This window comes from Galeopterus variegatus, unplaced genomic scaffold (assembly GCF_000696425.1).
Source record: "Galeopterus variegatus unplaced genomic scaffold, G_variegatus-3.0.2 Scaffold986, whole genome shotgun sequence".
NCBI classification, from domain to species: domain Eukaryota; kingdom Metazoa; phylum Chordata; class Mammalia; order Dermoptera; family Cynocephalidae; genus Galeopterus; species Galeopterus variegatus.
Window position 1 is genome coordinate 418,256 of NW_007727097.1, and position 12,275 is coordinate 430,530.

The window sequence follows — 12,275 nt, forward strand, 5'->3', positions numbered from 1 at the left end:
AGGGTTGTGATCCCGTTGCCGGTCCAGGTCCGGTACGGGCGCGACACTGAGGGTTGCGATCTGTTGCCGGACACGAAAAAAGACAAAAAGGAAAAAAAAATTATTGAAATTAATGAAAGTAAAGAAATATTATACCAAAACCTATGGGATACTGAGAAAGCAGTACTAAAAGGAAAGTTTATTGTAATAAATGCTTACATCAGAAGGATGGACAGACTTCAAATAAATGACTTAACACTATGCCTCAAAAAACTAGAAAAACAACAACAATCCAATCCCAAAAGTAGTAGATGGAAAGAAATAATCAAAATCAGGGCAGAAGTAAATTAAATAGAGACCCAAAAAATAATACAAAAGATCAATGAAACAAAAAATCAAAATATGGTTTTTTGAGAAGATAAACAAAATAGCTAGGTTAACTAGAGAGAGAGAGAGAGAGAGAGACCAAATAACAAAAATCAGAAATGAAAAGGGAGACATTACAACCAATACCACAAAAATACAAAGACTCATTAGAGACTGTTTTAAACAATACACCAACAAATATGAAAACCTGGAGGAAATGGATAAATTTCTGGACACGTACAAACTGCCAAGACTGAACCAAGAAGAAATAGAGAACCTGAACAGACCAATAACAAGCAATAAGACTGAAGCAGTAATCAGAAGCCTTCCAACAAAGAAAAGCCCAGGACTGGATGGCTTTACAGCTGAATTCTATCAAACTTTTAAAGAAGAATTAATACCTCTTTTCTTCACACTTTTCAAAAAAATTGAAACAGAAGTCATTCTCCCAAATTCATTCTATGAGGCCAGCATCACCCTGACACCAAAACCGGATAAAGATATAACAAAAAAAGAAGACTATTGGCCAATATCCCTGATGAGCATAAATGCAAAAATCCTCAACAAAATAGTAGCAATCAGATTTCAGCAACACATCAAAATATTATACACCATGATCAAGTCAGATTCATCCCAGGGATGCAACATTTGTTCAACATGCACAAGTCAATAAATGTGATACACCACATCAACAGAACCAAGGACAAAAACCACATGATGATCTCGATTGATGCAGAAAAGGCATTCAACAAAATTCAACATCCCTTTATGATTAAGACTCTCAGCAAATTAGGTATGGAAGGAAATTATCTCAAGATAATAAAAGCCATTTGTGACAAACCAATCACCAGTATCATCCTGAGTGGGGAAAAGCTTTCATCTTTTCCTTTAAGAATAGGAACAAGACGAGGATGCCCACTCTCACTACTCCTATTTAACATAGTATTGGAAGTACTAGCCAGAGCAATCAGGCAAGAGAAAGAAATAAAGGGCATCCAGGTTGAATAGGATGAAGTCAAACTGTCCTTGTTTGCAGAGGACATGATATTATATATAGAAAAACCTATAGATGCTACCAAAAAAACCCTTGCAGCTGATTAACAATTTCAGTAATGTTGCAGGATACATAATTCACACCCCCAAATCAATGGCATTTTAATACTCCAATAACAAGCTAGCAGAGAACGAAATCAAGAATGCAAGCCCATTTACAATAGGCACACACACAAAAGAAAAACAACCAAAAAAAAAAAAACTCTCGGTACAAATTTAACCAAGGAAGTGAAAGATCTCTACAATGAGAACTACAAAACACTACTGAAAGAAACTAAAGAGGACACAAAAAGGTGGAAAGACATACTATGCTCTTAGATGGGAAGGATTAACATCGTGAAAATGTTTGTTCTACCCAAAACAATCCACAGATTCCATTCAATCCCCATCAAAATACCAATGACATTCTTCACAGAAACAGAAAAAGCAATCCTAACATTCATATGGAATGACGAAAGTCCTCAAATAGCCAAAGCAATCCTGAGAGAAAAAAATAAAGCCCTAGACATAACACTATCCAACTTCAAATTATATTTAAAAATTTTTGTAAACAAAGCAGCATGGTACTGGCATAAAAACAGACACTTGGATCAATGGGACAGAATAGAAAACCCAGGAATCAACCCACATACTTGCAGCCAACTGATCTTTGACAAAGGCAGTGAGAACATACGTTGGGGTAAAGACGGCCTCTTCAGTAAGTGGTGCTGGGACAATTGGGCATCCACATGCAGAAAAATAAAACTAGACCTGTACCTCTCACCATATACCAAAATCAACTCAAGATGGATTAAAGACTTAAATATGAGACATGAAACCAGTAAAATAAATAAAACATAGGGAAAAAAACTCCAGATAATAGGACTGGGTGAAGACTTTATGAATAAGACCCCAAAGCACAAGCACCAAAAGAAAAAATAAATAAATGGGATTATATCAAATGAAAAAGCTTCTGTACAGCAAAGGAAACAACAGAGCAGAAAGCCAACCTATAGAATGGGAGAAAATATTTTCAAACTCTGCATCCAACAAAGGATTAATAGACAGAATATACAGAGAACTCAAACAACTATACAGTAAAAAAACAAAAAATCCAGTTAAAAAATGGGCAAAGGAGATGAATAGACATTTTTCAGAGGAAGATATACAAATGGCCAAGAGGTACCTGAAAAAATGTTCAGCATCACTAGTCATCAGAGGAATGCAAATAAAAACCACACTGAGGGCCGGCCCGGCAGCGCACTGGAGAGTGCGCCGCTTGGGAGCATGGCGGCGCTCCCGCTGAGGGTTCGGATCCCATGTGGAGACCGGTTCCCGCTCACTGGCTGAGCACGGTGCAGGTGCAACACCGAGGGTTGCGATCCCGTTACCGGTCAAAAAGACAAAAAGGAGAAAAAAAAACACACTGAGATGTCATCTCACCCCAGTTAGACTGGCCATTATGAAAAAGAGCAAGAATAACAAATACTGGTGAGGATGTGGGGAAAGGGGGAACTGTTCTACACTGTTGGTGGGACTGTAGATTAGCACAGCCATTATGGAAAACAGTATGGAGGCTTCTCAAACAACTATAGATAGAACTACCATATGCTCCAGCAATCCCACTACCAGGCATATATCCAAAGGAACAGAAATCATCATGTTGAAGGGATACCTGCACTCCCATGTTCATTGCAGGTCTATTGACAATAGCCAAAATATGGAACCAACCTAAGTGTCCATCGATGAATGACTGGAGAAAGAAAGTTGGTTTATATACACAATGGAATACTACTCAGCCATAAAAAATGTATGGAATTCTGCAGCAACATGGATGAATCTGGAAAAATTATGTTAAATGAAATAAGCCAGACAAAGAAACAGAAATACGGCATATTCTCACTCATAACTGGCTGCTAGGAAGGACGGAAAGAAGGGAGGGAGTGAGGCAGGGAAGGAGGGAAGAAGGAAGAAATTAAGGAAAGATAGAAAGAAAGACTACAACAATAAGTTGAACTTTGAGAAGGAGAGAAAAAACCTAAGGGTATTAGAGATGGAAGGGAGAGAGGGAGGGGATTTGGGAAGTGATAGGTCAGGCAAAGTGCATAAAGGAATATCATGAATTGCAAGAACGAATATGCTAATAATAAATTTTTTAAATTAAAAAAAGTTTGTGAGAAAATATAATTAAAAGATGATATAAATCTTTCCATGAATTTTTTGAAGCATTCTCTCTCTCTCTATATATATACACACACACACGCGCGCACACACGTGTGTGTGTGTGTGTGTATATACACGTGTGTGTGTATATATATATGTATATATATTACTTTTATAATTCCATATCCTCACAAAGTTTCCCATATATATATATACACACACACACACGCATGTGTGTATATATATATGTATATATATTACTTTTATAATTCCATATCCTCACAAAGTTTCCCTTTCCAGCTCTGGGAAACAAAGTAGCCATTTTCTCTAATTTGAAATATTACAGTGCTCACATGCTCTGCCAAATAGCTGTACCTCACCCTTTTTTCTACATTTAACACATAATTCGACATCTCTTTTTCACTGGTCCTTTATCAGGCAATTATCCTGTATCAGGGAGTAAGCCACCCCAAATCCCATAATAACCCAAACTAGCACCAAAAAATTTATGTACTTAGCTCAGAGCAAAATAGCATTTATTCATAGTCCTAGCTCAGAGCAAGATAGCATTTATTCAGAGTCCTAGCATGTGCAATGATCGTTTCTTAGAACACAGCAAATTAGAAACAAGGCATTAGAAGAAATAATGCTCAAGATGTTTGAGAAGCTACAGAAAGTTATTGCTGGTTGCCTAATAGAGAGGGGATTGAGAAAGATTCTACAAAGATGATGAAAAATCTGAATTAACAGAAACAAGAAATAAGTGAGAAGTCTGGGGTGATATAAGCACAAGTATTGCCTAGTTGAGTTAATGTTAGCTTCTGTAACAAAAATCCTCCAAATTTGAGTGACCTGGCTTAACAGAATAGAAATTTATTTGTGGCTCATAAAACAGTCCCAAGCACATGTTACTAGTCTGTCGGAGGTTATGCTCCACACAGTGATCTGGGCTTCCTCTGCTTTACAGCTCCACCACCCACAATATCATCCACATGTAGCAGCAGAAGGCACAAAGAGTGAATAAAAAAGTCGTGCCACATCATATCTGTTCACATTTCACTGGTGTGGACAAGTTCACTGGCCACATCTAGGTGCAAAGGAGTTGGTGAAATGTAGTCTCTGGCTGGCCTGATGTCCCCTAGCAACAGCTCCACATGGGCGGAGGCGTGGGGGATAATATATTGTTGGACATGTATGTGGCTTAAAATTCTTTAGTAGCCCCTGAAGATATCATTTTATTATTTAACAATTAATACACAAAACTATTATATGGTGTTATGGCTTGAACGTTTTTTGTCTCCTGCAAAGTTCATGTTGAAAAACAATCCCCACTGCAAGAGTTTTGTTTTGGGAAGTGTGGCCTTTAAGAAGTAAATGGTCACAAGGACTCCTTCCCTTATGAATGGGATTAGGTGCTTTTATAAAAGGGCTTGATGGAGGAATCCTCTTTGTCCTTCTGCCTTCTGCTGTGTGCGGACTCAGCATTTCTCCCCTCCAGAGGATGAAGAATTCAAGGCATCGTCCTACATGCAGAGAGCAGCCCTTATCAGATGCCAATAACTTGATCTCGGAGTTCCCAGCTTCCTTAACTGTGAGAAATGCATTTCTGTTCTTTATAAATTAGCTAGTCTGTGATATGCTGTTATAGCAGCACAAACACCCTTAGGCACATGGCATGTGCTATTAGCTGGCTCACACAATATACATTCCTTCTTTCATTTCCACTAGCCTCCCTCTCCTCTCTAGGTCAAATGTTAAATACTTGTTTTCCCAGTGTCCCTAATAGTTAAGAATAGCCATATGACAATGTCCTGGCCAGGGAAATCTAAGCAAAATTCACTAGAAGCACCTGGAATAGATTTTGCTGTTGAAATAACATTCGGAGATTGCTTTACCGTGATTTCTTCCCCTTTCTCTCTACCTTCAACTCCAACGTTTTTGAAACTGTGGTGACCACCTTATGGACATGAAGGGAAAGGCCAAGAATATTGTAGTAATGATGACCTAGATTCCTGAAGACATAAGGCCACTGAAACAACACCAGCAACCCCCTACCTCCAAACTCTTTATAATGGAAGGATTAAAACTATCTTTATGGCAACATTAGTTGCCTTTTCTGTTACTTAAAACCAACTATACACCTAAAAGATTCATATTTTGTTCATGTAAGATGGAAGAAAACATAAATATAGTAATATTTCCATTCATAATAAACTTTCAAATACATTAATGCTTAAATGAGAAATTTTATTGTATTATTTATTTATTTATTTAAAAGTCCAGTTTTATTCTTGGACAACATTGTTACACACATACATCAAACAGGCCAAAATAAATAAATAGCAACTTCACAGACAAAAAAAGGAAAAAAAGAAACCTTTTATCTTTGGCCTTTATAAGCATCTCTTACAAACCAAGTACTTATAGTACAGCTCAGCGCATACACAAAAAAAGTTAGCAGAATGTTTGGAATAAGATTGTTTAATTGTTGTTGTTTTTGCTTTTTTTTTTTTTACAAGTTTTTTTTTTTTTCCTTTGAGATTATAATGAATATGGTCACACCAAGTCAAGTCAGAAGTAGTACAAGTTTTTTTTTTTTTTTCCTTTGAGATTATAATGAATATGGTCACACCAAGTCAAGTCAGAAGTAGGACAGAGAAGGCTCCGAAGGCTGGTTTGGTCACCCGAGATCCTTATAACTGGCTGACACCTAACATTAAGTACAAAAGTACAAAATGTAAATAAAAAATACAAACAAATTTTCCTTTTTTTTTTTTTTTTTTGTCTTTTTTACTGACCGGCAACGGGATTGCAACCCTTTTTGTCGCATCCGTACCGGGGACCAGCAACGGGATCGCAACCCTTGGTGCTGCACCTGCACCACGCTCAGCCAGTGAGCAGGAACCGGTCTCCACATGGGATCCGAACCCTTGGCGGGAGCGCTGCCGCGCTCCCAGGCAGCGCACTCTCCAGTGTGCCACCGGGCCAGCCCACAAATTTTCCTTTCTAAAGTACTTTTAAGAAAAAGAGCTGGGCCTTGGAAAATTTGGTTCTTTTTTGCTTCCCTGTCGCAAATTCTCTTGTGGTTTGGTTGATGGTGGGAGTGCGTGTCACCTGCAGATGGCGCTACCCGCGGCGGGGAGGCGGGTGGGTGGTGTCTCCACTCCAAGGTGACCACGTTTAGATTCTGAGACTGGTAGTGGAGGGTGAATTGGTCACTGCGGCTTTTTTTTTCTCTTAAGTTTAACTTTTTCTTTTTTTGCTGTCTAGTCATCCTCATCAGTCTTCTGCTTCTTGGTATCAACATTTCTTCTTCGTCTACCTCATTGTCAGCCTCTTGTTCCCCATTTTCCTCGTTGGCGTTCCCATTAGCAGGGGCATTTCTTCCCTTCTCTGCCTCCTTCACAATTTCCTTCTTCTCCGTTAAGTCCTTTGTGGTGACCTCGGAGCTGCTGTCCACGGCCACGTCTCACAGGGTGGGGTACACCGGGGATCCCATGCAATGGAAGGGATGCTCCAGACCTGCGTTCCATCACTGCAGCCAATCATAACTGGCAATGGTGGTTCATTCCCAGTGCTATGTATTTCATGAAATTCCAAATTTCTTGATGTATCATTTAAATCTGCGTTTTCAAATCTGACCCAGACTATTTTCTCCTTTTCTTCTGTTGGAGTGCTCCACTGTAAGCCTGTGGCACAACGTCCTGTGGAAAAGTCACAACGCTTTCCATGTAGGACTGCTCTGTGACAGCCTGGGGGTGAATCACAACTCCACCAGTACAACCACTGGGTCTTCTAGGGGAGTCTGTAGCCATAGCTTCACACACAAAAACCAGCCACTCCACCAGTAAATGCTCTAAATGGGAAATTTTAAATCATGTAGAAAATACGCTTGTAGTGGATTGAATTATGTTCCTCAAGTATTATGTATTAGAAACTTAGCCCCGCTGTGATGGTTAAGAGGGTGGGAAATCCTAGTATAGTAATTGAAAGGTGGAGGCTTGAAGAGGTGATTGGATTGTAGGATCATGCCATAGTGAATGGATTAAAAATGGAGGTCAGGGGCATGGTTCTGAGGGCTTTAAAAGAAGAGGAGAGTCTGTCTCTCTCTTTTGCTTTCTCTGCTTCCACCATCATGCAATGTGAGACCTCTGGGTCACTGTCACCACCAGCAGATGGACTTTGGATTCTCAACCTCAGAAACTGTAAGCAATAAATTTCATTTTATTTATAAATCTCCCAGTTCCAAGTATATTGTTATAAGCAATGAAAACGGACTATTACAATACTTAAGCAAAACAGACAACTTTCTACAATATTGACCCTTAAAATGTCATTTTATTCACTTTCCATCACATCTAAATATACTATTTCATATATAAGTCATACACATACATTTATTTAACATGAAGATATAGTATTTTCAATGTCTTTATCAAGATTCATTCTTTATTTAAAGCCAAAATCTTGTCATGCAGAAAAGATGTAAAATAATGTAAGGAATATAATAGCACATTTTCTCTTTCAACTATAAATAATATGAGGGTATTTGAAAAAGTTTGTATATAAATGAAATTTAAAAATAATACAAATTGTTTCATGAACTTTTTGAAGTGCCATCATATAAAACATTCATGGATTTCAGTGTGACTTTATCAAAAACAAACTTTAATAGGGTTTGTCATTTGTTTTAAGAAGAAATGTGTTCATTTGTTTTCTGTTAATGATAAATCATAAAAATAATACAAATTGTTTCATGAACTTTTTGAAGTGCCATCATATAAAACATTCATGGATTTCAGTGTGACTTTATCAAAAACAAACTTTACTAGGGTTTGTCATTTGTTTTAAGAAGAAATGTGTTCATTTGTTTTCTGTTAATGATAAATCAATCTTCTGATATAAGTGGTTTTCATATATTTCACCTTTTCCTGAAGAACCCAAATGACTTTTTGGTTTTAGACCAACTATTCCTGTTTTCAGCTGTCAGTGGGCACCTGGGGTATAATTGGAAAGGACTTTGTGACTTCAGCCCTATGGTGTTGAGAGTCATGAAAACTAGGACAAAAGCCAACGTATCTCCTCACTAGTGACCACAGCCAGCTGCACAAGGGCCAGGATGGCTCAGCATACACATCAGAACACAGTCATCTGTTCAGCACTGCTCCACGCCCTACAAACACAGCAGTGAATAAGGCAGACACAATCCCTGCTCTACAGAGAAAGAATCACCATGGATAGAGGCAGACAATAGCATGTTCACATAAAAATGAATAATTTCAGATACCAAACAATGCTGTGTACAAAATAAAGCAAGATAATGGTAACAGGAGGTGGGTTTTGTGGCAATGGCAACTTTAGCTAGAGTGACCAGAGAATGTGTTTCCGTGGAAGTGGCATTTGTGCTGAGACTTGAAAAATGAAAAGGATGGAGCCATGTGCAGGTTTGGGGGAAAGAATATTCCAGCAGAAACAGAAAATACAACATCCTTAAGACTGGAATTCTTACTGAACTGAATGGGGTTTCTTTGCCTGCTTGCAACAGAAGACAATTATCAAAGCACAAGTCTTCACAGTAGAGGTTAAAATGTTTATTTTCAAAGGCCAATTGAGAAGACAGGAGATTTGTATCTCAAATCTGTCTTGCCCATGGCAGTGGGAAAGATGGAGTATTTATGGGGAAATGGTCAGGGATGGGAGGAGGATCTGTGCAGGTGCAAACCACCTGAATACCTCTTTAGGGTCAGAAAATGGTGGGATCTGGAGGCAGAGGTTTTGGACATTTGCACAGGCTCAGTGGAGATGTCTGTGGGATCAACCAACCTAGCTCAGTTTGTGTTGGGCCAAGCTCACTTCAATGATCCTTTTCAGGCACACATCATTAGGCACGCAACTTGTGACTTCTGTACCAGAAGCATTATCTTAAAAGGCATATAGGAAAAAAACAAAATGAAAGGTTAGTTGCAGAATTTTACTGAAAGAATGAGCAATTTAAACAGGAAATGTATTTTAACTGAAAGCCACAGTTACAGAATGAGCTTGGCATATTCCATGACCAGAAGGGGTCCAGGGTATCTGTCAGCTATTTCTAAGATAATGTTATGTAACAGATGGTCTCAAAACTCAATGGCTTATGGGTGAGCTGGGCTTGGTCCAGAATTCAGGTCAGGTTCATGTTTTCCCACAACTCCTTCTGGAGCCCAAACTAAAGGCTCAGAGGGTCCCTCCATCATGCTCTTCTTGTAGAGATTCACAGGACTGAGAGAGGTCAAACCAGACCCAGCAAGCTCATTTGAAATCTCCACAAGCATTGCAAACAAGGAAAATCACATGGTTAAGTCCAAACCCAATGGAGGAGGGAGATGCTTGACCCACTTTTGTGCCTTGCAAGGCCACATGACAGAAGGAGGGAGTGAAGAATTAAGAAAAATACTCTGATCTACTGCAGCCAACACTGACAGTGTTGTGAATAAATGGAAACTTTACAGGTTTGTTAAAGAAGAAGCTGAAGCCAGATAAAATGGGTTTTGTGAGCATGATAATCATTCTGAATTTTATTTTAATTATAATGCAAAACAGGGAGATTTTAAGTAGGGAAGTAAGTTGATCTGATTGATGTTTTTAAAAGATCAGCAGTTTCTGGTGTGGAGAACTGGCAGACTCTCGGAAGTCCAGAGAACTGTTCAGAGGCCTCCACCCTAGAATAGATGAGTCACATTGGACTTCAATTAGCACAATAGCAGAGGAGAAGTAAAAAGAATGGTCGGACTCAAGGTGTATTTTGGAGGTACAGCCAACAAAACTCACCTGATTATGTCTCATGAAAAAAGAGGAAAATCAGAGATGATGTCCAGGTCCTTGCTTGAGCAAGATGGTAGAGAGAGGTTGCAGAAGACAGGGGAGAAGCACTTTAGAGTCGACTGTCTGGAGCGGGACTTTGCTATCCGGAAGTCTGTTTTGGACATGTTAAACCTGAGAGAGAAACTAGACACCCGAGCAGAAGTGTTTGGTCAGAAGCTGAGTTAATGAAACAGGCATGAGGGGAGAGAACATCTCTGGATCTATCAAGAGTCTTGAGCACATAGGAAGTATGTAATGCCATGGACCTAGATGAGGCAAATTAGGAAGAAAATGTGCATATTGTAGAGAGCTCAAGAAGCCCCTAACACATGTCAACATTGAGCCATCTCCCAGAGAAGAAGGAACCAACTAAGGAGATTGAGAAAGAGAACAACATGGGACAGAAATACGGGAGAGTGTGGTGTTAGGAAAGCTAAGAGAAAACTGCTTCAGGAAGGAGCAATTTTTCAAATTCAAATTCCACAAATGGACTGTGGATCTGGCAGGAGGTGCTCAGGGTGAGCCATTAGGAGACCCATACATAGTAAGCCATTTTAGTTGAGTAGTGTGGAAAAGACTGTGTAGTGTGTAGAGGAGAAAGACAGGTTTGTTTTGTTTGTTTGAATGGGCTCTAGCAGGTGATTTTTCTGTATTGATGGGAATAATACGGTACAGAGGAGTATATAAGAAGACAGAAAATCCTTGAGCTGAGGAGAAGGATTAGAACCTAAAACACAGGAGAAGGGATTGGCCTTGACTAAGAGCAAGAATAGATGCTCCACTAAAAGAGAGGGAAGGTAGGCTCTGGAATCAGACGCAGGTTAGTTGGCAGATCTCAGGGTAAGAAGGTAGCTCGTGCTAGCCTAATTATTTCTGTAAGCCCGCACCTAGCAGGGGGTGTGATGGAATGCCTAAGCTTGGCAGTTAGACACTTCTAGAAGAGCATCCTCATTATCTCTGCCTGGTACTCCTGTCCCACTCAACCCAGAGAGGCTGCCCATATGCTAGCCCAGCGAGAAAGCCTGGTACAAAGGATTCCAGCAGGGGTGCAATTCCCAGGGCTCAGCTGGTACAGAGAAACATCACAAATGCCTATAGAAGGCTTGGCCAACTGTTCAATGTTGGGGAGAGCAAAACATTGTAATTATGACTAATTTTGAACATCCTTGGCAGCTCCATTTGTACTCTGCAATCCAGGCCTGAGGTCATGCTCTTTCTGGCTCCTTCAGCAACTGGTAGAAATAGATACAGAAAAATCATTTCCATTAGCATGCAATTATCATGTAGTGGATGCACACCCTGCTCTGCCCTTTTGAGGCTGAGACCCTCATTTCCCTAACTTCCAGGAGCGCAGGCTGCTAATGCTCACAGAAGCATTCTTCTCTGGGAATTTCAATAAGGACAAGAGAGCTGCTCAACATTTTACCTTTCCCCAGAGGCAACCCAAATCCAATGAAAGTGTACAAAGTCTCTGACCTTCGTTGATCAGAGACATTTCCTTTGGTTGCTTGTGCTTTGGGGGTCATATTCATGAAGTCTGTGCCCAGTCCTACTTCCTGAAGTGTTTCTCCTATGTTTTCTTTAAGAAGTTTTATTGTATCAGGGTTTATATTTAATTCTTTAATCCATTTTGAGTTGATTTTAGTATGTAGTGAGAGGTATGGGTCTACTTTCGTTCTCCTGCATGTGGAAGTCCAGTTTTCCCAGCACCATTTGCTGAAGAAGCAGTCTCTTCCCCAGTGTATAGGCTTGGTGCCTTTGTCAAAGATCAGATGGCTGTAGGTGTGTGGGCTGATTTCTGGATTCTCTATTGTGAAAATGTCCATACTAGCCAAAGTGATATACAAATGCAATGCAATCCCTATCAAAATTCCAATGACATTTTTCTCAGAAAT

At 39.6% G+C, this 12,275-nt stretch overlaps 1 protein-coding gene across 1 annotated transcript in view; it reads right to left on the reverse strand.

The window, feature by feature from the left end:
• The window catches only part of LOC103591554, a 71,334-nt gene extending 63,979 nt beyond the window's left edge, over positions 1-7,355 (reverse strand). Inside the window, exons 1-2 of the mRNA XM_008574035.1 lie at positions 7,223-7,355; positions 6,655-7,008 (exon numbers count right to left, since the gene is read on the reverse strand). Of these exons, the coding sequence (XP_008572257.1) occupies positions 6,655-7,008; positions 7,223-7,355 (487 nt within the window). The remainder of the gene's footprint in view (positions 1-6,654; positions 7,009-7,222) is intronic.
• Between the last annotated feature and the right edge of the window lie 4,920 nt (positions 7,356-12,275).